Source organism: Emydura macquarii, unplaced genomic scaffold (genome assembly GCF_026122565.2).
Source record: "Emydura macquarii macquarii isolate MOO-44397 ecotype Brisbane River unplaced genomic scaffold, CSIRO-AGI_Emac_v2 contig_71, whole genome shotgun sequence".
NCBI classification, from domain to species: domain Eukaryota; kingdom Metazoa; phylum Chordata; order Testudines; family Chelidae; genus Emydura; species Emydura macquarii.
In genome coordinates, this window is record NW_027130208.1 from 953,595 (window position 1) to 976,350 (window position 22,756).

At 73.7% G+C, this 22,756-nt stretch overlaps 1 protein-coding gene across 2 annotated transcripts; it reads left to right on the top strand.

Moving 5' to 3' along the window:
- The first annotated feature begins 1,868 nt into the window (after positions 1-1,868).
- LAMB2 (laminin subunit beta 2) lies at positions 1,869-20,918 on the top strand. 2 transcript variants are annotated; one of them, XM_067540875.1, is made up of 33 exons: positions 1,869-2,027; positions 3,990-4,159; positions 4,392-4,527; positions 4,985-5,058; positions 5,277-5,465; positions 6,576-6,639; positions 7,043-7,245; positions 7,713-7,833; positions 8,796-8,984; positions 9,112-9,291; positions 9,659-9,771; positions 9,977-10,056; positions 10,250-10,385; positions 10,643-10,798; positions 11,152-11,279; positions 11,506-11,626; positions 11,728-11,920; positions 12,232-12,375; positions 12,695-12,926; positions 13,501-13,664; positions 14,154-14,378; positions 14,894-15,111; positions 16,114-16,210; positions 16,390-16,762; positions 16,942-17,126; positions 17,216-17,457; positions 17,564-17,767; positions 17,980-18,124; positions 18,348-18,555; positions 18,716-18,857; positions 19,349-19,525; positions 19,889-20,048; positions 20,142-20,918. In XM_067540875.1, the coding sequence occupies exons 1-33, from the start codon at positions 2,000-2,002 to the stop codon at positions 20,276-20,278; spliced, it is 5,334 nt and encodes a 1,777-aa protein (XP_067396976.1). In that variant the 5' UTR covers positions 1,869-1,999; the 3' UTR covers positions 20,279-20,918. The 2 variants fall into 2 exon arrangements, with proteins under 2 accessions (XP_067396976.1, XP_067396984.1); XM_067540883.1 differs by lacking the exon at positions 9,112-9,291.
- The last annotated feature ends 1,838 nt before the right edge of the window (positions 20,919-22,756 follow it).

The window sequence follows — 22,756 nt, forward strand, 5'->3', positions numbered from 1 at the left end:
AACGGCAGCGGTGGGCTGGATGCAGGGATCCGGGGATCTGGCTGGGTGACTGAACTCCCTGCGGGGCAGAACCAGCCCTAGGAACACCCCGCCCTGGCTGGGGCAGCCAGAGCCCCCGCTCAGGGTTGAGCGTCCCCTCTTGTGCCCCCAGGCGCCGTATTTCCCTGGCCCAGCCTCTGCACACTGCCCCTCTGGCCCCCTCCAGCGCCAGGCTGAGTCAGACTCACACCCGGGAGGCAGCTGCTGGGTGGCAGAGCCAGAGGCTGGCACAGAACGGCCGCACGCAGGAGCCATTGCTACGTGGACGGTGCCAGCCACGCCGGACCCCAGGCCCCAGACAGGCTCCACCCCTGAGACTTGCTCCCTTGCTGAGCGGGACCAGGGGAGCTCTGGGCTGGGCCCTTCCTGTGCCAGTCACCTGGCACGTGGGTCAGGCTGCCAGGCCCTAGGACGGGCTTGTTCCAGCTGTGCCCACCTCATCATCATGGAGGGCAGGTGCCGCGCAGACCACGTCCCAGCTGGCTGTCCCTGGCCGGAGGCTGCATCCAGGCAGGGGGCCCATCACGCTCACCCCTTCCAGGGAGGGGGTCACAGGCCGGCCCCGGATCGGTGCTGAGCAGGGCCTGTGCACGGAGCGGCTCTGCCGTGGGGACAGTTACCGGAGCCCAGAACCAGGCGCCAGGAACTCGTGGCCCATGCGTGGCCAGTGCGACGCTGCCAGCCTGACACCGGAGCCGGGCAGCCCCCGCCAGCACACCGGGTGTTACAGCGCAGGGCCCCGAGGAGAACGGCACCGGGCACAACTGGGAACGACGGCGCTGCTGCTCTGGGACCAGGAATGGCCAAGGGGGGCCCAGCCCGTCGCCTCACCCCGCCCCAGCCCCCTGGCTCCGCGCACCCTGCAGCCAGGCGGGGCAGCACCCACTGCCTTGGCAGGCCGGGGGCAGCAGACGGCCAGCAGGTGCTGGTGTGGGGTTGGCTGTGTGGGCGCGGGGCTGAGCAGAGCCCCTCACCCGGCCCAGAGGCGGCTGCCCCTGGGGTGGGGCAGGGCAGGGCAGGGCAGGGGGGCTGTTCACACAAGGCTCCTTTGCCCACTGCTGAGATGCAGCCTGCTCTGGGGGGTGGCACAGGGCTGCTTATACAGGGCCCCTCCCTCGGCGCTGGGTGAGGGGGCGTCCCGTGGCCGGGCTGTAGCAGGCGGGGTGGGGGTGGGATTTGGCCGGGCCCCGAGCTACCAGCGTCTCTGCGGCGCCGCCTCGGGCTGGGGCCGCCCCCCATCCCCGGCCTGGGGGCGGCCCCAGCCTGGCCACATCCCGCCCCCCGGCCGGACGCGCATCGCATTCCAGCCCGGCCCGGCCTGGCCAGCGCGGGGGAAAAGCCGGAGCCGCTCGGCCAGGAGCTGCTGCGCCGACCTGCCCCCGCCCCCCAGAGCCGCCCCCAGGGCCGTGCCCGCCCGCTGCAGGGGGCCCCCGGCTGCCCTGACCCTCCCCCGGCTGCCGGCCCGCAGGACACGGCCCCCGCGCTGCGAGCCCCCCAGGGCCGGGCCGGGGCTGCAGCTCGCCCCCTTGCACCCCCGGCCAGCAGCGGGGCTCGGGGCTCGCCCTGCCCCCTCCCGCGGGGCCGCCCGGCACCTGCACGGCGCCCGCTGCCCGCCCGTCCCCTGGCGCGGGGCTGGGCCGGTCCTGCCCCGCCCCCGCAGCTGAGCCCTGCCCGGCCCGGCCCGGCCCGGCCCGCCGCTCTCCGGGCCCGCCCGTGGGGGGAGGCGGGCCCGGCAGCGCCCCCAGCCCAGCACGGGGGGCGGCGGCTCCAGCTCCCGGCGCACGATCCGCCCCGCACTTTCCCTGCGGCCCGGCGCCGAGTTCACTTTCCCCGACCAAGTTTGGTCCCTGGGCGCAGCGGGGCCGGGCCGAGCCGAGCCGAGCCGAGCCGGGCGGGGCGCGGCCGGGCTGGACGAGGAGCAGGCGGCGGCGCAGGACGAGCCGAGACCCGAGGGGCCCCGATGCGGCTGTGGGGCTGGCTGCTGGCGGGTGAGCCCGGGCCGGGCCGGGAGCGGGGTGGGCAGGGAGCTGGGGCTGGGCGCGGCCGGTGCCCGGGGGCTGCCCGTGGGTCTCCGGGCCGGCAGCGGGGCAAAGGCCCGGGGCACCGGTGCTGAGCCTGCCCCACAGCGCGTCCTGCGCCGGGCACACCCTGGCCCTGGCCGGCGGGGCAGGGCGCGATCCCCCGTGGCGGGGCTGCCGCTGAGCCCCCTCGGCACCGGGCCGGTCACGGGAGGAATCCGGCCCCTGCCCCGCATCTGCAGCGAGCGGGCGCCTGGCACCGGGACCTTCGAGGGATGCCCAGAGTGAGGGAAGCCCCGCCCCGCCCAGGTGGGCAGCCTGGCCCCGCCCCCGCCCAGGTGGCAGCCTGGCCCCGCCCCTTCCCACTCCAGATGTGTGGTTGGGGGGTGGGGCCTGGAGCGCGGGGTTCCTGGGCAGCTGCTACCGTGGCCCCTGCCCCCCAGGTGCCCTTCCCCCCTCATCCTCCCAGCTCCTGCCCCGCTGCCCTGTGGTCTCTGTGCAGCTGACGCAGCCCCTCCCTAATCCCCTGGGGCTCCCGCCCTCCCCGTTTGCAGCCTGGGGTCAGGGGGGCTGAGAGCCAACCCCCCCCAGGAGATGGGGCTCATGGGTGGGCGGTCGCTTGGCCCGTTCCCTGCGGGCACCATTGAGGCCCATGCTGTATGCTTGGCCCGTCCCCTGGGGGGTGCTGCCCCCCACCACAGGGCGCTGGCCTGGCACCATCCCCTGCAGGGAGTTGTGGGGCCAGGAAGGAGTCTGCGGGAGTCGGGGCTGAGCCCTGGGCACTTCCCCCCAACCCTGTCCTGAGCTGGGACTGCCAGGGTCAGTGCCAGCTGTGCCCCTGCCATTCCCTTCCCGCTGCTGAGCCTGGCACTGGGCATGCCCGGCCCGCCGGCTGCCAGCCCCCCTCATGCCCCCAGCCCTTGGGGGAGGGGAGCGCCAGGACCCACCGGGGCAGTGGGGAGCATTTGAAGCACGGTGGCCAGGGATGGGGGAGCGCTGGGCAGAGCTGGCTGGGTGCCCGGAGCACAGCCTGCCCAGGGAGGATGGGGGGGAGACAGGGCTGTCCCCTCCCCCCCAGAGCGAGCAGCCCCCCAGTGGTACAGAGGGCCTGGCAGAGGACAGGGAGTGTGCTGAGCTCCCCCCCATAGGCAGCAGCATCACAGGTGGGTGATCAGGGAGCCCGGACTCCTGGGTTCCAGGCCCGGCCGCACCCAGCCGGGCCCCTCTCCCTGGCTGGGCTGCCAGCGCCCTGGGCCCCCGGGGTGCAGACGAAAGCCTTGTTGCATGCAGCGGCTGCCCCTCCCCTGGCTGCCTGCCCGGCTGGGCCCAGAGCCCCTGCGGGGGGAGCGAGGGCCTGGCCCAGCTATTTCTGGCTGGCAGCTGTTTCCGGCCCGGCCGGCGGAAGGGACTCGCCTGCTGCATTTCTGGCCCTGCTGAAGGGCAGGGACAGGTGGCCAAGGGGGGCTCAGAGCAGCCTGGAGCCAGGCCTCCCCCCCCGCCTGCCGCTGTCTGACCACCAGCCCCTGGCTCTGGCCCCGCTCGGCACCAGGGAGCCCCAGCTCTGGGGTGATGGCAGAACAAAGGGGAGCAGCACGGTCGCGGTGCCCGTCAGTGCCAGGGCAGCCCCCCTCCGCCCCATGGCATACTCCCCTCCCCCGTGGTACCAGGACAGCCTCCTGCCCCCACGTTAGGGCACCTCTCTCCCCGCCAGGGCAGATCCCTGCCCTCCCCTGCCCCGGACAGGCCTTGTGGGGAGGGGACGCAGCTCTGGGCTCCCAGCGTGGAAGGGGGCAGGCCCCTGCCCTCCATGTCTGCTAGGGAGGTGCCCCACTGCCCCCGAGCAGGGCACGGACCCCCAGCGCCCTCGCCCCGCCCTTCCCTGCTGGGGTGACCCACAGCTGCTCCCCTCTCAGCTCTGCCCTCTCTCCGCAGTGCTGGGGGGGGCCCTGTGCCAGGACCCCGAGCCCCCGCACAGCTGCTCCCTGGGCAGCTGCTACCCCGCCACCGGAGACCTGCTGGTGGGCCGAGCCGAGCGGCTGACGGCCTCCTCCACTTGCGGGCTGCAGGGAGCCCAGCCCTACTGCATCGTCAGCCACCTGCAGGTGGGTGTGGGGCGCCGGGGCGTGGAGGGCGGCCGGGGGCCCGGGCTGCAGGCGGGTGTGGGGCGCCGGGGCGTGGAGGGCGGCCGGGGGCCCGGGCTGCAGGCGGGTGTGGGGCGCCGGGGCGTGGAGGGCGGCCGGGGGCCCGGCTGCAGGCGGGTGTGGGGCGCCGGGGCGTGGAGGGCGGCCAGGGGCCCGGGCTGCAGGCGGGTGCAGTAAGGCGGCTCTGTTGCAGGATGAGAAGAAGTGCTTCGTGTGCGACTCACGCCAGCCCTACGCCCCCGGGGCCAACCCCGTCAGCCACCGGATCGAGAACGCCGTGCCCTCCTTCGTGCCCCACCGCAGGAAGGCCTGGTGGCAGTCCGAGAATGGTGAGCCCCAGCCCTGCCCCGCTCCCCTGGCAGGTCTGTGTGGGGCTGGGCTCGGCTTGGTCCCCCCGGGCCCAGAGTGGTCCCCATCCAGCCCCCGGGGTAGGTGGCTGCTGGGGGGGTGAGGGCAATGGGCCGTGGGGTCCCCCTGCAGAGAAGGGCCGGGCCCTGATCCTGTACGACCCCTAACCAGGAGAGCCCCACGGCTGCCGGCGTGGGGCCAATGGAGCTGGGGGTGCCCAGGGGCCTGCTTCTTCCCTTCTCTCCTGCATGGGGGGAGCGCTGACTCCCCTGGCCCCACCCAGCCCCCCAGGTTATTTGCAGCCTGGCCCCTGCCAGTCCTTGGCAGCGACCAGGGTCTGAGGGGGCATCGACCTGGCCCCACAGCAGCACCCGGGCCCCAGGACAGCTGCCCCCCCACAGCGCCGGGCAGCGCCACTCACGGCCCCTCTCTCCGCAGGCGTGGAGCACGTCAGCATCCGCCTGGACCTGGAGGCCGAGTTCCACTTCACCCACCTCATCATGACCTTCAAGGTGGGTCCGCGCCGGGCACAGGGAGCCCTGCCAGCCGCCCGGCCAGAGCCTGCTCCCCTGGGACGCGGGGCACGCGCGGGGGCCGACCGCCGGGGCCTGGGAGCCGTCAGCTGGTTCCTTTGCTGCTCCCCCCTCCCCCTCCCGGCCATGCTGGGGGCACGGCAATCCCCCTCCCCCCCGCCCGGGGCCCGCTCTCAGCTCCCGCGTTTCTCCCCCAGACCTTCCGCCCGGCGGCCATGCTGCTGGAGCGCTCGGCGGATTTCGGGCGCACCTGGCGGGTGTATCGCTACTTCGCCTACGACTGTGCGTCCGCCTTCCCCGGCGTCGCCCCCGGGCCCCCGCGCCGGGCGGATGATGTCATCTGCGAGTCCCGCTACTCGGACATCGAGCCCTCCACGGAGGGAGAGGTGAGTGGGGGGCCTCAGGCGTGTCCCCGCCTGGCCCCGGCCCGTGTCCAGGGCGCTGGAAGCCCCTGGGCCTGGCAAATGCCGGGCTGACCCGGGGGCCTTTGAGATCAGCCCGCCTAGCTCGCAGCGCGGGGGCTGGGCACAGAACCGTGCCCTGCTGCGGGTCCGGGTGCGAGGGGGGAGGAAGGGCCTGGCGGGCCGCGGGCGGGCGGGTCGGGTCGGGTCGGGTGCAAAGGGGGACAAGCTGCGTCGGGTCGCACGCGCCTGTTCTAGCTCAGGCCGGCTGAGATCCTGCCCCGTGAGCCAGCAGCGGCTTGGGAATTGCCGAAGTGATGGCAAACCAGCCCGGGGCCGCCGGCTCTGCCCCGGTGCCTAAGGGAGACGCTGGGTGGGAAACGCCGGCTCCTGCTGCCCCTCTGCGTCCTGGGACCCGTGGGCCTCCCCCGGCCCCATCCCACGCGCCAGCCTGACCCACAAGGAGGGACCTGGGGGGCGGCACCTCCCCCGGCTCCAGCTCCAGGCCAGCCACCACCGGGGAAGGGCGACCTGCGCTGTTCCTCCCCCACCTCCTTCCTTCTCCTCCCTCCCTCCTTGCTGTCTGGCAAGCGCTGGGAGAGCAGCTGACAGCCCTGCCCCCCCGCCCAGCCCCACACTGGTCCCAGTTTGCCGGGTGGCACCGGGGGCCGAGGGGCTGCTCGTGGGAGCCAGGAGCAGAGACAAGCTGGGCTCGTCCTGCCCCTCCCGTGCGTTTGTCTTGGGGGCCAGCCCAGCCAGCCGCTTCTCTTCTGCCCAGAGCACGGGCGCCAGTGAACCTGGGCGCTTTCCCCTTCGCCAGGGGCATGGCCAGGCTGGCGGCAGCACTCCCTCCCTCCCTCCCTCCGGCGTGCTGCCCTGGCGAAGGCGGGGGGCTGAGCTTCCCGCACCCCAACCCCCGACCCTGCCTTGCCACTGCTGGATGTTGGGCAGGGCCGGGCCAGGCAGCACCTTGGACTCCGGCCCCTGTGGTGCATGTAACGGGCGCACCAGGCCTGCCCCCCACCCTGGCCTGCCCCTGCGCCAGCACTGCTGGGGCCTCTCCCCTGGGCTCATGGGCGTGTCTCCGTGCTGCAGGTGATCTACAGAGTTCTGGACCCTGCCATCCCCATCCGAGACCCCTACAGCCCGGACATCCAGAGTGAGTCGAGCCGCGGGCACAGCTCTGCCCCCAGCGGGTCAGCTGGGGACGCCTGGAGAGCGGCGCGGGTCCCAGAGCGCACAGGCAGAGCCCAGCCTGAACGCGCCAGGTCTCAGAGCAGCAGGCGCGGGCTGCGGGATGCGGGGGGACCCTGGGGAAGGGTGGGCAGGCCCGGCCCGAGCCCTGCCTTGTTCTGTCTCTGGTCTGTTCTCGGCTGGGTTATTCCGGCTGTTGCTGGTGTCAGCCCTGGTCTCCCCGGGGTCGCTCCCCACGTGTGGGCGTGTTCCCCTGGCCGCCCCCCAGGAGACGGGCAGGGAGATCCCCAGCCGCAGCGTCCGCCCCGGGCTCCAGGCCCCCGCCCCGGCTGGCGACGGGCGGTGCAGCAGGTCACGTCTGCCCCCAGATCTGCTGCGCGTCACCAACCTGCGGGTGAACCTGAGCAAGCTGCACACGCTGGGCGACGAGCTGCTGGACGCGCGGCGGGAGGTGCGGGAGAAGTATTACTACGCCCTCTACGAGCTGGTGCTGCGCGGGAACTGCTTCTGCTACGGCCACGCCAGCCAGTGCGCGCCCGGCCCCGGCGCCCGCGCCGACGTCGAAGGCATGGTAGGGCCGCACTGCTCGTCCCCCGGCCTGCCCGGCTCTGCCCCTCTCCCCTGCCCCTGACCCTCCCCGGCTGCGTGTTCCTCCTGCGCTGCCCCGGCTCTCACCGGCGCTCCCGGAGCTGAGCCCCGCTGGTGCCCGGCCCTGCCGTGCCCTGCAGCAGGGCTACGGGGGCAGGCTCCCTGCCGTCAGGCTTAGGCCGGTTGCCCCCTTTGTGGCTGTGGGTCTTGGCCCCATTCCCAGCAGGCAGGGCATGGATCCGAGAGCCCCCCCGAGTTGCCCGGCTCGGCCCCTTGCCCGCCGAGCAGTGGGAGCTGAGCGGGTCTCCTGTCCCGGGGCGGGTCCCTCTGAGCTGGCGCACACTGAGGCCTTGGCCCTGAGCCGGAGGTGCCAGGCTCCGCTCTTGCCTGGCGCTGGCGTGGGGCGAGCAGGGCTGCGGGCACGCCCCTCACCGGCTCCTCCCGTGGCAGGTGCATGGCAGGTGCGCCTGCAAACACAACACGCAGGGCCTCAACTGCGAGAAGTGTGACAGCTTCTACAACGACCTGCCCTGGCGCCCGGCCGAGGGGCACAGCACCAACGCCTGCAGGAGTGAGTGGCCGGTGGGGCGGGCGGGGCCGGGGGCTGGGCGGCGGGCCTGGGAGATGTGCGGTGTGGCCGGGCTGGGGGACCGGGAGTCAGGCAGTGTGGCCAGGAGACGTGGCCAGGGGCTGTGTGGTGTGGCCGGGCTGGGCGTGGAGGCTGGGTGGCCAGGGGCCGTGGGGCGTGGCTGGGCCGGGCTGGGTGGCGTGCGGCATGGCCGGGCCGGGTGGCCAGGCGTGGCCGGGCCGGGTGGCCAGTCTGGGGGGCCGGGGGCCGTGCGGCATGGCCGGGCCGGGTGGCCAGTCTGGGGGGCCGGGGGCCGTGCGGCGTGGCCGGGCCGGGTGGCCAGTCTGGGTGGCCGGGGGCCGTGCGGCGTGGCCGGGCCGGGTGGCCAGTCTGGGTGGCCGGGGGCCGTGTGGCGTGGCCGGGCTGGGTGGCCAGTCTGGGTGGCCGGGGGCCGTGTGGCGTGGCCGGGCCGGGTGGCCAGTCTGGGTGGCCGGGGGCCGTGCGGCGTGGCCGGGCCGGGTGGCCAGTCTGGGTGGCCGGGGGCCGTGGGGCGTGGCCGGGCCGGGTGGCCAGTCTGGGTGGCCGGGGGCCGTGCGGCGTGGCCGGGCCGGGTGGCCAGTCTGGGTGGCCGGGGGCCGTGCGGCGTGGCCGGGCCGGGTGGCCAGTCTGGGTGGCCAGGGGCCGTGGGGCGTGGCCGGGCCGGGTGGCCAGTCTGGGGGGCCGGGGGCCGTGGGGCGTGGCCGGGCTGGGCGTGGCCAGTCTGGGTGGCCGGGGGCCGTGGGGCGTGGCCGGGCCGGGTGGCCAGTCTGGGTGGCCAGGGGCCGTGCGGCGTGGCCGGGCTGGGCGTGGCCAGCCTGGGTGGCCGGGGGCCGTGCGGCGTGGCCGGGCCGGGTGGCCAGTCTGGGGGGCCGGGGGCCGTGGGGCGTGGCCGGGCCGGGTGACAGGACAGCGCCATGTCTCGGCAGAGTGCGACTGTAACCAGCACTCGCGCCGGTGCCACTTCGACATGGCCGTGTACCTGGCCACGGGCAACGCCAGCGGGGGCGTCTGTGACGAGTGCCAGCACAACACCATGGGCCGCCGCTGCCAGCTCTGCAAACCCTTCTACTACCGCCAGCCCGGCAGGGAGCTGCGGGACCCCGGGGCCTGCCGAGGTGAGGGGCGCGAGGGAAGCGGGCTGAGCTCTCCTGGGGGCCGGGGCTTGGGTCTCCAGTCGGGCGGGGAAGGGGCATGGCCCAGGGGGTTGGGCACCTGCCTGACTGCCTGTTTGCGGCTCCCCAGCCTGTGACTGTGACCCGGCTGGCGCCCTGGATGGCGGGACGTGTGACGCCCACGACGACCCGGCGCTGGGGCTGGTGGCTGGGCGCTGTCGCTGCAAGGAGCACACGCAGGGCCCGCGCTGCGACCACTGCAAGCCGGGATTCTACGGGCTCAGCGCAGACAACCCCCAGGGCTGCCAGCGTGGGTACCTCGGCCATCCCGGCCTCTGCCAGCAGGGCAGCCATGGGGCGGGGGGCTCCCAGCGGGGGGCTTTAGGGGAAGGTGGGGGTGCTGGCTGGGGAGCTGAGAGGGGGCAGGTGGGTTGCTGGCTTGGGGGTTCCCTGTGGGGCGCTGTCGGGCCGGGGCGCTGTGGGGTGCTGTGGGGGTTGAGGCGCTGTGGGGTTGGTGGGCTGGGGTGCCGTGGGGCCAGGTCTGGGGCGCTGTGGGTCTGGGGTGCAGTGGGGGCGGCGGCGGGGCTCTGTGGGGTGGGGCTGTGGCACAGTGGGGTGGGGGCGCCGTGGGGCAGGGCTGGCCCAGAGACACGCTCTCCCCCACTCTCCCGGGCCAGGCTGCCGGTGTCACCCGCAGGGGACGGCGTCGGGCGGGACCCAGTGCGACCCCCTCAGCGGGAACTGCTTCTGCAAGCGCCTGGTGACCGGCCGGGACTGCAGCCAGTGCCTGGTGAGTGCTGCCCCCCCAGACCCCCGGGCGCCGCCCCACGGCGTCCGCACCAGCCCCCATGGGGCGTCACGCTGTGCCTGGCAGCGGGTGCTCGAGGACGCACCCCTGGGCCCTGCTCCCGTCCCGCCCTGGCCTGGCCCAGGCATCGGGGCAGTGGCTGGTGGGAGGGGGCAGGGCCGGTCCCTAACGCAGCCTCTGCCCCCAGCCGCAGCACTGGGCTCTCAGCCAGGACCTGCAGGGCTGCCGCGCCTGCGACTGCGACGTGGGAGGCGCCCGCGACAACCAGTGAGTGGGCGCTGGGCACGGCGCCGGGGGGGCTGGAGGGGCAGGGGAGGGGGCAGCGCCCAGGCGGGGGCGATGCCAGCTCTGCAGGGGTTGGGGGTTGTTGGGGGTCGCACCCTGGGCAGAGGGGCCCAGTGGTGCCGGGGGGGGGGGGAGGGCTCAGCCCCCCCCACTCCCTGCCGCTGCTCTCCGCCAGGTGTGCCGTGGAGACGGGGCAGTGCCGCTGCCGCGGGCACATGGTGGGCCGGACGTGCGGCCAGGTGGAGGCTGGCTTCTACCGCGTGCGCCTGGACCACTACACCTACGAGGCGGAGGAGGGCCGGCTGCACCAGGTGAGGGCAGCCCCCAGCAGCACGGGGTGGCCGGGGATCAGGGCCCCCTGGGGAAAGCTGGGCTGGGGCGACATGTGGGGCCGGGGATCCAGAGCCCAGCCAGAGCCGCACCTGCCCGGGGCCGGCGGAGACGGGGGGCACCAGGGCGGGCACCAGGGCGGGCCCCGGGCGTTGCTGCGGTGCCGGGCGTGGGCGGGACCGGGCCCCGGGAGCCGCTCGCGGGGACGGGCTGTTCCTCACGGCTGCCCTTGGCGCAGGGCGTGGTGGTGGAGCGGGCGCAGCCCGTGGGCCGGCCGGCCACCTGGACCGGGCTGGGCTTCGCCCGCCTGCTGGAGGGCGGCAGCGTGGAGCTGCAGGTGGCCGACGTGCCTGCCTCCATGGAGTACGACGTGCTGCTCCGTTACGAGCTCCAGGTCAGTGCCCGCCCGCCCGCGGCCCCCCAGCCGCGCCCGTCCCCAGTCACCTCCCCCCACCGCTGCCCGGGCCCTGGGGTCACCCGCCCCCCCCCGCCCTGCTTCCGCCCAGCCCTGGGTCATGGGCCCCCTCCCGCTACCGCCTGTCACTGCCCCCCCTTCTACCGCCACTGGCCCTGGATCAGGCCCCCCCCCACCTGCAGCCCTGGGTCATGGCCCCCTGCTACCGCCTGTGTCATTGCCCCCACCCAGCTGCCGCCCATGGCCAGTGCCTCCCCCCACGGCCCCGGGTCACGGCCCCCCCAGCTCTCGCCCGGCCCTGCCCGCTCTGACTGGCCTGTCCCGGCGCTCAGCTCCCGGAGCCGTGGGAGGAGGTGACGGTGTCTGTGGTGCGCCCCGGGCCCGTGCGCCCCAGCAGCCCCTGTGGGAACACCATCCCCGCCGACGACCGGCTGGCCGTGGCTCTGCCGCCCCGGGCCCGGTGAGTGGGCGGGGAGAGTCGGCGCCGCGCGGAGGGGTGCCCGGCGGGCGTGGGGCGTGGGGAGCTGCCCTGCGGCAGCGTGTGGGGTGTCTGCCGGCCCGGCGGGTGCTCCCGGATCTGTGAGCAGGAGCCCAGCCCCGGGGAGGAGGGCGGAGCCGCCAGGCCGGGCTAAGCTGCAGGCAGCTGCGCCGTGGGTCCCGGCCTCAGCCGTGCTGTCCCCCCACAGGTACGTGCTGCTGCCCCAGCCCGTCTGCCTGGAGCAGGGTCTGCGCTACACCCTGCGCCTGCAGCTGGCCCGCTCCTCCTCGCGCCCGGCCGTGCCCGGGGCCAGCGTGCTGCTCGACTCGGTGAGCCTGGCGCTGGGACGTCTTGGCGGGAGGGGGCTGGGCTGGGCCGGGCCGGGGGGCCGGGGTTCCCCCCGCGCTGGCTGACGTCTCTCCCTGCCCAGCTGGTGCTGGTGCCGCGCTACTCGGCCATGGAGATGTTCATCGCCGGCGACGCGGCCGCCATCGGGCGCAGGGAGACCTTTGAGCGGCACCGCTGTGGCCAGCACGCCCGGGCCGTGGGCAAGGGGCCCGCCAGCGACCTGTGCACCCGCCTGCTGACCAGCATGTCGGCCATCCTCCACGAGGGGGCGCTGCGTGAGTACCCGCCCCGCCCGCCTGCCCCTCCCTCCTTCTGGGGGGTCCCCGGGTCCAGGCTCTGTACTTCGGGGGGTCCATCATTTCCAGGTGGGGTATTCGGGGGGGTTCCGGGCAGTGTATTGCAGGGTAGGGGTCCCCAGTTTGGGGCAGTGTCTTTGGAGGGTCCCCCGGTTCCGCGGGGGGTGTTCTGGGGAGGAGGGGTCCCCGCTTTGGGGCGGTGTATTTGGGGGTGCACCCTGTGCCCTGGCTGGAGTGTACAAGCTGCCCCGCCCGTGCCCTGGGTCACACGCCCGTCTGACTGCCCCCAGCCTGCCGGTGCGACCCCCAGGGCTCGCTGAGCTCCGAGTGTGACCCCAACGGGGGGCAGTGCCAGTGCAAAGCCAGCGTGATGGGGCGCCGCTGCCACCGCTGCTCCCCGGGCACCTTTGGCTTTGGGACCACCGGATGCCGAGGTGAGTGACGTCCACCCCTCCCCCGACAGGGGCTCCCCACTCCTGCCCCCCACCCTGACCGCCCCTCCCCCGACAGCAGCTCCCCAGCCCCACCCTGACCCCCCCTCCCCCGACAAGGGCTCCCCACCCTGCCCCTCTGCCCCTGCTCCAACGGGCTCCCCCACAGGAGAGCTCCCAGGCTTTCCCCTAAGCCCCATTTGGGGGGTCCGTGGTGGGGTGAGGGTCCCCGGTTCCCGGGGGGTCCCCTGGGGTGGGGGCGTCTCTCCGCCGGCCGCTGCCCCAGCGCGTGGCCCAGCCGCTCTCCCGGTCTCCCTCGCAGCCTGCCACTGCAGCCGTGACGGAGCCCTGAGCAGCTTCTGCGACAGCGTGAGCGGGCAGTGCCCCTGCCGGCCGGGCGCCACCGGGCCCCGCTGCGAGCGCTGCCAGCCCGGCGCCTGGGGCTTCCCCCACTGCCAGCCCTGCCAGTGCAACGGGCACGCGGACGAGTGCGACCCACGCACGGGCAGCTGCCTGCGCTGCCGGGACCACACCGAGGGCGACAGATGCCAGAGGTGCCGGGGGGGCTCTCCTGGGGGGGTAGGGGTGTCGGGGGGCTCTGCCGGGGGGGGGCTCTCCTGGGGTGGGGGTGCCGGGGGGCTCTCCCGGGGCAGTGCCGGGGTGGGTTAGCCGGGGGGAGGCAGTGGCCAGGGCTTTGCCACGCTCTGTTCTCCGCGCTCCATCCCCGCTCTGTCCCCTTCGGCTCCCAGCACCAGAGAGCTGCCTGTCCGTGCACCCGGATTTTCTGAACGCAGACGCCTGCCAGCTCGGCTGTGTTCTGTGGCACATGCTCTGCTGCCTCTGCAGCCTCTGTCCTGGGGCGACTTGTCTCTGCAGCGTCTGCCGTTGCAATGGGTGGGAGGCTCCACGTCTCCGAGACCCGGCCTGGCCTCCCCTGTGCCAGGGAAGGGTCAGTTCTCCCCGGGGTGGCGTTGCCAGGGGCTGGGCGCCGAGTCACACGGGCAGCTCTGCCCGTCCCAGCCCAGCCCCAGCTGGCGCTGGCCCTGTGGGACACCAGGAGGGGTGCTGGGAAGGGCTGCAGCTGGTGTCCCCAGTGCTGGCCTGGGCTCTCACCGCCTCCCCCCGCAGGTGCGCGGCTGGCCACTATGGGAACCCCACGCTGGCCTCGGGGGAGCGCTGCCGCCCCTGCCCCTGCCCCGAGGGGCCCAGCAGCGCCCGCCACTTCGCTGCCTCCTGCCGCCAGGACAGCCACTCCCGGCAGCTGATCTGCACCTGCCTGCCCGGCTACACAGGTGAGCCCCCCGGGCCTCGGGCACCAGCTCCTCCCTGCTGCCAGCCAGGCTGGCTCCGCGGCCCTGGGGTGGCATCAGTGGGGGACGCGGCCGTGCCAGGGCCGTGGGGCAGCTCAGCCCCCAGCATGGAGGGGCCACCCTGGGAGTGCTGGGGGCACAGCTCTGCCCTGCCTTCGTACTCCTGCAGCCCCACAGCTCAGTGTCGCTTGGGCTGAGCCAGGAGCGCCTGCCCTCCCCCACGGCATAGCTGTGCCCCCTTTCCTGCCCCCCCCCCCGCAGGGCTGTACCGCCGTCCCCCGAGGGAGCCCTGAGACCCAGGCCTGGTGACCTTTTCCCGCAGGGATCCTGGTACTCGTCGGGGGTTTTGCTGGTTTCTCCAGCCCCACGTGACCCAGCAGGAGTGCGGTGGGGGCGCTGGGGGGGGCGCGGGCTGGCGGGGGGAGGTGCCAGCGGGGCCCTGGCTGCAGCGTCCCGGCGTGATGCCCGCAGGTCTGCGCTGCGAGGAGTGTGCCCCCGGTCACTACGGGAACCCGGCGCAGGCGGGCGGGCGCTGCCAGCCCTGCCAGTGCAGCGGGAACATCGAGGCGCTGGACGCGGAGGCCTGTGACCGGCGCACGGGGCGCTGTCTGCGCTGCCAGCACCACACCGAGGGGGCGCACTGCCAGCGCTGCCGGCCCGGCTACTACGGGGACGCCGCTCGCCACAGCTGCCAGCGTGAGTGTGGGCAGCGCCGGGCCGTGCTGCCGGCCTGGACTGGGGGGGGGGGAACCAGCCCCTGCCCGGCCCCGCCCGTCTCCTGGACCACGCTCGTCACCCTAGCATCTGAGCACCCTGGGTACCGGGCACACGGTTCCCCCCCGGGTAACAGCCACACGGCCCCCTGCCCCCCTGCCTCCCCACCCTCCCCGGGTAACAGCCACACGGCCCCCCACCTCCCCCAGGTATGGGGGACACGGTCCGTTCCTCCCGCCCTGGGCACCAGCCACACGTCCCCCCACGCCGGTACCGGGCACTTGGCATGGGCTCTCCCCACCCTACCAGGGTACCAGGTACTCTTCCCCCCTCCCCCTACTGGGGCAGTCCCAGCCCCAGGTATGGGGCTCACAGGGCCCCTGATGGGCACTGGATGCCCAGGGCCATGCAGCCAAGCCCCCGCCCATCTGTGCCCCTAAGCGGGATCCCCGCAGGGCCCCTTTCCTGCTGATGCTGACCCCCGTCTGCGTTGCCAGGCTGCTCCTGTAACGCCCTGGGCACGCAGCACGGTGAGTGCAGCCAGCAGGACGGGTGCCGGTGTGACCGGCGCAGCGGGCAGTGCCAGTGCTTGCCCAACGTCCAGGGGCAGAGCTGTGACCGCTGCGCCCCCGGGTTCTGGAACCTGGCCAGCGGGCAGGGCTGTGAGGCCTGTGCCTGTCACCCCCAGCACTCGCTGGGCCCCGTCTGCAACCAGGTGAGACCCGGCCGGGGCCAGGGCCGGGGGTGGGCAGGGCGGGCCAGGGGAGCAGTCCCAGGGCAGGGGTGGGTCCGGGCCCCCAGGAGCAGGGCCGAGGCCCCTGCAGCAGGCCAGGTCCCTGAGGGGCCCCACCCTTCCTCCAGGGGAAGCCGTGTGGCCGCCCCGCCTCCCACACTGAGCCTCTGGGCTCCAGCCCCTGCCTCGCCCCAGGAGCTCCGGCCAGCGAGTCCCAGGGAGCCAGGCCCCGGCAGAGCCCCGTCCCCCTGCGGGGCCCAGTGCCCCCGCCCTGGAGCTGCAGGCCCTTCGCCCCATGGCACGGGGAGCCCTCGGGGAGCAGCGTCCGCTCTGGTCGGCCAGGCTGCGGGGAGCCCCACGGGTCACGCTCTGTCCATCGCCGGCTGCTGCCCGCCCCACCCCGCCCCGGCCTTCGTTCCTGAGCTGGGGAAAGGCCGTTGAGCCTCCCTAAGGAGCAGGGCCCCGCGTCCCTTGGGCGGGGGTTGCTGGGTGCCCATGGCCTGGCAGTTGGGGTTGCTGATTGTGGGCCGAGGGCCCAGGCAGCCAGTGCCACCCACGCCTGCGTCTCTTCGCCCGGCCTGAGAGCAAACGGCCCTTTCCCTCCTGCTGGGTAACGAGGCGGCACGCAGGGGACACTGAGGCACAAACGGGCCCCATAAAACCGTGACAAGACATTCCCACTTGGTCACAGGGTGTGGGCTAGCACGGCTGGGGGTGATGAGACGGTGCCAGGCGGGGCAGGCAAGGCCCGCAGTCCCTGCCCGTGGTGGGACCCCTGGCTGAGACGGTCCATCCCCTCGCTGCCCCCGGCTGAGCTCCCCCATCCCACCCCCTGCAGGCCTGCCCACGGGGCGGGGGGGGCTCGGTGCCCGCCTGGTTCGGATGGGGGGCCGGTGCCCAGCGTCGAGGCTGCGCAGGGCCGTGCCTGCAGGCACTGGGCATCGGGTGCTGCAGCCCTGACCCTAGCCAGCGTCTGTCTTCCAGTTCACGGGGCAGTGCCCGTGCCAGCCCGGCTTCGGGGGCCGCACCTGCGCCGACTGCCAGGAGAACCACTGGGGCGAGCCCAGCCTGCAGTGCCAAGGTGAGCGGGGGCCCCGCAGCCTCTCCGCACCAGGACCGTGGCAGAGAGGGCCGGGCGGCTGCCTGCTGGCACAGCCCGAGGGAGGGCGCCAGGCAGCCCGTGGCCACGTCTGCCGTGCCAGGCCCGGCGGGTCCGCGGGGCTCTCGGGTGCCCGGCTGACGTGTCTCTGCTTTCCATAGCCTGTGACTGCGACCCCCACGGCATGGCCAGCGCCCAGTGCCACCGGGCCACCGGGCACTGCGCCTGCCGCCAGGGGGTGTCGGGCATCCACTGCAACCAGTGCGCCCGCGGCTTTGCCGGCGCCTTCCCCGACTGCCAGCCCTGCCACCAGTGCTTCGGGGACTGGGACCGCGTGGTGCAGGACCTGGCTGCCCGCGTCCGGGGCCTGGCGCTGCGCGCCAAGCAGATCCAGCAAACGGGCCTTGCCGGCGCCAGCGAGAGGCACTTCCGCCAGCTGGAGGAGAAGCTGGGCACGGCCCGGGCCATCGTGGACGCCCGCAACGCCACCGCGGGGGCCGTGACCCAGCTGATGCGCACCATGGAGGAGCTGCGGTGAGCGGGAATGGGCACGGGGGTGGGGGTGCCGAGACCCTGCCCCATGGGAACCCGGCCGGGGGGGGCGGGGCAGAGATCAGCGTCCCTGAGGGGGGTGTGGGGAGCCCAGCCCCCTGCCGCCGGCACCTGTGGGATGGCCGCAGCTGCCCCAGGGCCTCACCCTCCTTCGCCCCCAGGCAGCGCATCGGCGAGGCCACGGAGACGCTGACCCAGCTGGAGGGCGCGCTCACCGCCACGCAGGACGAGACCTACAACGCCCACCATGCCCTGGGCACGCTGGAGCGCGGCGCCCGCGGCCTCAACCTCACCCTGCTGGACCTGGCGCGCCATCTGCACCTGCTGAAGAACTCCAACGTGCTGGGTGAGCCGGGCCCCGGGGCTGGCCGCGCGGGGGCGGGAGGCTCCCTGCCTGGGGCCTGGCTCATCCCGCCCGCCTCCGCCCCTCCCCAGGTGCCTACGACAGCATCCGCCAGTCCCACGCCCAGTCGCGGGCGGCCGAGCGGGACGCCAGTGCCAGCAGCCTGGCGGTGCCCAGCGCGGTGAGCGACTCAGCGGCCGCCCGGCGCCGCTCGGAGCAGCTGATGGCGGGGAGCAGAGACGCCTTCAACCGGCGGAGCGCGGCCCAGCGGCGGGCGCTGGCCGACCTGGCCGCCACGGTGCAGACGCTGCACGTGAACAAGATCAGCGAGAAGGTGGGGGCGGGGCCGGGCCACGGGGGAGCTGGGGGCAGGGGCCAAGGGGGCGGCACGGCCGTGGCACGGCAGCGACCCCCGGCTGCAGTGCCCTGTCTGCCCGCAGGTGTGCGGGGCGCCGGGGGACGCCCCCTGCTCCAGCAGCCCCTGCGGCGGGGCCGGCTGCCGGGACGAGGACGGCCAGCGCCACTGTGGGGGCCTCGACTGCAACGGGGCGCTGGACACGGCCGGCAGCGCGCTGGAGCGGGCCCGGCACGCGCAGGATGAGCTGCGCCAGGCCTTGAGCGAGGTGGAGGAGCTTTTCCACAAGGTAGGAGGCTGCAGCGTGGATGGGGGGAGCGGAGCCGGCGCGGGCGTGGGGAAGGTGGGTGAGGGCAGCAGGCACAGCCAGCGCACAGATGGATGCCGGGGGGGCGCGTGGGGGGCACGTGGGGCAGGCCGCCCCGTCGCTGGGGGAGCCCGTGGGGGGCAGGCTCCCCGTCGTGGGCGCACCGGTGCGCGTGGCTCTGACGTCTGTGGCAGGTGGCCGCGGCGAAGGGGAAGGCGGAGGAGGCCCGGCTGCGGGCGCAGGCGGCGCTGGACAAGGCCAATGAGACGCAGGCGCGCGTGGAGCGCTCCAACACGGCCCTGCGCGAGCTCATCCACCAGGTCAAGGGCTTCCTGAGCCGTGAGTGCGGGGCCGCGGTGCTGGGCACCTCCCCAGGCACGGGTGGGGGTGGGCCCGGCCGGGGGGGCAGTAGCAGGGTAGGGAGGGGACGGAAGGGGTGGGCACCGCCAAGGGAGGGGGCTGGGGTGGGGCGGGGACGGTGTCTGGGGCGTGGGGTGGGCACAAGGGGGCACCATCTGGGGGGCAGGAGGGTGGCAGGGCTGAGCTGCTCCCCGCCCTGCAGAGGAGGGGGCCGACCCCGACAGCATCGAGGCGGTGGCCCGGCGGGTGCTGGCTCTGTCCATCCCGGCCTCGCCGGCCCAGATCCGCCACCTGGCCGAGGAGATCAAGGAGCGGGTCAGCAGCCTGGCCCACGTGGACGCCATCCTGGAGCAGACGGCGGGGGACGTGCGCCGGGCGGAGCAGCTGCTGCAGGACGCCCGCAGGGCCAGGTGAGAGCAGAGGGGTGGGGAGCCCCGGGGAGCCCCCTTCTCCCTGGGGTACCCGCCAGGGACCCCGCTTCCTGCGCAGCCCCCGAGCCAGGGGCCAGGCCCAGGCTGCACCAGGGAGGGGCGAGCCAATGCCCACGCGTGACCGTCTGCCCGGTTGCAGGGCGCGGGCGGAGGGCGTGAGGAATGCGGCTGAAGTGGGGAGGCGGGCGCTGGAGGACGCCAGGCGAGCCCAGAGCGCCGCTGAGAGCACCATCCGCAGCGCCACCAGCGACATCCAGCACACGGAGAGCACGCTGAGCACGGTGAGCCCCCTCCTCCCCCCTCCCCCCAGCCGCTCACTGCCCCGGGCTGCGCCATCCCGCTTCGTTCCGGGCCGCAGCCGGCTGGCTCCTGGGAACCAGGTCCCGGCCCTGGTCTGTGCACAGGCCGCACCCGCCCGCTAGCATCTCTGCAACGATCACACGCCCTTCACCCGCCCCTAGATACTTGAGTGACACATGGGGAAACTGAGGCACACAGCGAGTATTCGGGGCAAGCACTGAGACTATCCCACATCGTCACGGTTGGTTCCCGCCAGTCCAGGCCGCCCCCGCCGGTCCCAACGGTTCATGCCTCCTGCTCTGCCCAGGGCCGTTTTAACCCAGCAAGTGGCTGCCAGGCGTGTCACAGACAGTCCCCCTGGGTCCCAGGGCACGCAGAGTTCGCACCAGGATCCCAGCCAGGCCCCACCTTCCTTGCAGCCGTGGCCCTGCAGGCTGGGGCTCCCCAGGCTGACCCGCTCCCTCCTGGACAGATCCAGCTGCAGACGGCGAGCACAGAGAGCCGGCTGCAGCACGCCATGGAGCGGGTGGGGCAGCTGGACAGCCAGGTGGGCGCGCTGAAGATGAAATGGGTTAACAACACCCTGGCGGCCTTGCGGGCCAAGGACATGGCCAGCGCTGCGCACACCCGGGCCAGGGAGGCCAAGCAGGCGAGTGGGGCAAGGGACTCGGGGCAAATTGGGACAGGGGAGGGGGGCCTGGCTCTTTGGTTCAGGCCCTGTGGGGAGGGTCTGCGTAGGGCCTGGGGGGTAGCCATGCTTGCTCTGTTGGGGGGTCCGTATAGGGCCGGGGGGCAGCTGTCCTGGCTCTGAGCAGGGTCCGTGTAGGGCCGGGTGGGGGGCAGCCATGCCGGCTCTGTCTGGGTCCGTGTAGGGCCGGGTGGGGGGCAGCCGTGCCAGCTCTGTCTGGGTCCGTGTAGGGCCGGGTGGGGGGCAGCCGTGCTGGTCTGTCTGGGGTCCCCCCTGGCCCGTGGGTGCTCTCTGACTGGCTGTCTCTCTCCGGGCCTGGCCCAGCTGCTGGAGGGGCGGCTGGAGGCCAGGTACCGGGCGGCGCAGGAGCTGGCGCAGACCCGGGCGCGCGAGGTGCTGCAGGCCAGGCAGCGGGCAGAGCGGCTGCGGGACGAGGCCCAGGGTCTCCTGCGGGACGCCCAGGGCAAGCTGCAGCGGCTGACAGGTGAGCACTGGGGCGGAGGCGCTGCGGGGCTGGCCCTGCCGGTGGCGGAGGCCCCGGGGGGCTGGCTCACCCTGCTGCCTTGTGTCCCGCCAGCGCTGGAGGGGTCGTACGCGGAGAACGAGCGGGTGCTGGAGGAGAAGGCGGCACAGCTGGACGGGCTGGAGGCCAAGGTGAAGGGCATCGTGGGTGCCATCAACCAGCAGATCCAGATCTACAACACCTGCCAGTGACCCCCGCCCCCCGCCGGGGCCAGCCCCCACCCCCGTCTGCCAGGGCCTGGGCTCCATCCCCAGCTGCTCCGCAGCCGCCTCCTTGCCGCAGCCCAAGGCTCTGCCCTGCCTCTGGCCAGACAGAGGCAAGCTGGGGTCGCCGGGCCCCTGGCCCAGTGCTAGGCTGAGGGGCCGAGGGGGGCTCGTGCTCTCCGCAGCAGGTGGGGCGGGGGATCCGTGAGAGGCGGCCTGGCATCCCTATGGCGCTTTGCCCTGGCACAGGGCGGGGGCAGCTTGTGTGTGAATAAAGCCCCTGCCTGCAGTCGCTGCCTCTCCGTGTGGTTCGTCTGCTCAGTGTCGCCATCCCCAGCACCACTCCTGGCCCACGCTGGTCCGGCGTGCCCGCAGCCCAGCCCCAGGCCTGGCCCACGCTGCCAGCCTGCTCTCGGGAGCCCAGGCAGCTGGCAGACTGTCCTGTCCACCGCTGCTCCAGTGCCTGGCCTACCCTGCCCCAGCCCGCTGCGAAGAGCCAGCAGCCGGGTTACCCAGGGCTCAGGCGGGAGCAGCTGCTGGGCGGCGGGGGGAGGGACAGCCCTGGTTCCTGTGCCTCCTAGATCCTCTTGGGGCCGGGCCCCTCCGCCCGGCCCCAGAGCTCCCGTAGAGCCCTGCCCTGCACACCACGAGCAGCTCTCCGACACGGGCCCACCGCCTGCACGGTGCTGGCCTCAGACCCTCCCCACCGGCCTGGCGTGGAGCCGAGCCTCTGGCTGCGTTACAGCCTTCACGTTACACAGACTCCACCACGGACTCGTGCAAACCAGCTAGCGACCTGTGCCCCACGCTGCAGGGGAGGGTGAACCCCCCCCCAGCATCTCTGCCAATCTGACCCGGGGAAAATTCCTCCCCGACCCCAAATACATCGACCGATTGGACCCCCAGCGTGTGGGCAAGACCCAGCAGCCAGACCCCAGGGAAGAATTCGTTGCGGTAACAAAGCCCCGTGTTCCAGCGCCTGCCGGTGGAGATTTGCTGGTAGTAGTCGCGGATCAGCTACGTGCCACTGCAGCTGGCCCATCACACCAGCCCCCCAAACTTACCGCACCCCGGCTTGAAGCCAGCTAGGTTTGCTGCCCCCCGGGGCGGCTGTTCCAGAACGTCACTCCTCCGATGGGTCGAACCATCCTTGCATTCCAAGCCTAGACTTGTTGATGGCCAGTTGATAGCCATGTGTTCTTGTGTCCACACTGGTGCGTAACCTGAGTACACACATGCACGCACGCACGCGCACACACACACACACACACAGTATGTATAGTGAGCGATCATAGTGCCCCTCGGCCTTCGTCTGCCTGGGCTAACCCAGCCATGCTCCTGGCGTCACCTCGCCTACGGCCGGTTCTCCTTTCCTCGGCTCCTGCCAGCAGCCCTGCTCTGCGCAAGCATTGTGTCAGTGGGATCATGCGGGGCCTGGTGTACTCACCCTCCCGCCTTGTGCCCAGTACACGGCCACACACACCCCGCGCTGCAGAGTGGTTCACAGGCGGGGGGCTGGGTCGGGTTCTGCACACGGCTATAGCAGCGCCTTTGTGCTGAAAATTCGAATCTGGTCCAGCGACCGGAGCCCCTTTTCAGCTCCTGTGATTCCCTTGCCACGCCCAGGCGGCTGTGCCTGGATCGCCCAGGGTGACGCTAGCGGTTCTGGCAATTGTAAATCCCAGCCCGTTTCTCGGGGTAGCGGGACTTGTCCCGGCTCTCTCAGCCCGCAGCCCCGACCCTTTGCTCTAGCTTAACACCTGCCAGCGGGTTCGCCTGCGCTCGCACTGGTCAGTGGGCTTAGGGCAGGGTTCACCCGCCGGCCGGTTCAGCAGCTGTGTTAGCACACTGGGTGCTGGGCCGGGGGCCTTGCAGAGAACTTCAGGGACACCCCGCCCGTCTTCTGGTGCCCCTGGCTGGGTGCCCGCGTCATCCCTCACTTGGGGGCTGCACCACCCATGCTGTGGGAGCGGGGCTGAGCCTGAAGCTCTCTGGTGACAGGACCCGGCTGGGCCCAGCCTGCCCAGGGTGCAGTGCGAGGGAATTAACCCTGCCAGGGGCCGGAGTAACGGAGCTGACGGCCGAGAGCTCTCTGCAGCACAGTGTGCACGGCGCTGCACGGCGCTGGGCGCTGCCCGGAGCACCCATCCCGCCTGCAGGACACCAGTGGGTGGGCTGGCGCCTGCCTTCGGGAGGTGGCGGGAGCAGCTGCTGCCCGCCTGGGGAGCTGGGTCTGGGCCCTTGGCTGCGGGCCCTGGGAAACTGAGGCACACGGGGGCTCACAGGCCCCCCCAGCGCCCAGGAGTCCCCGCCCCCGCGCAGCCGACGCGGCTGATGACGTCACGGCCGCGCGGCTCGTTGTTGCCATGGCGCCAGGAGGGGGGGGCGTGTCTCGGTGAAGATGTCAACACGGAGTCACCCCTCCCCCCCCTTGGAGCGGGATGGGGCTGGCCCCGCCCTCGTCAC

Coding starts and splice junctions, on each gene's coding strand:
- LAMB2 (XM_067540875.1), top strand. CDS start 2,000: ATGCGGCTGTGGGGCTGGCTGCTGGCGG. Junction 17,458..17,563: donor TGAACAAGATCAGCGAGAAG/GTGGGGGCGGGG, acceptor GTCTGCCCGCAG/GTGTGCGGGGCGCCGGGGGA. Junction 18,125..18,347: donor GGTCAAGGGCTTCCTGAGCC/GTGAGTGCGGGG, acceptor CCCGCCCTGCAG/AGGAGGGGGCCGACCCCGAC.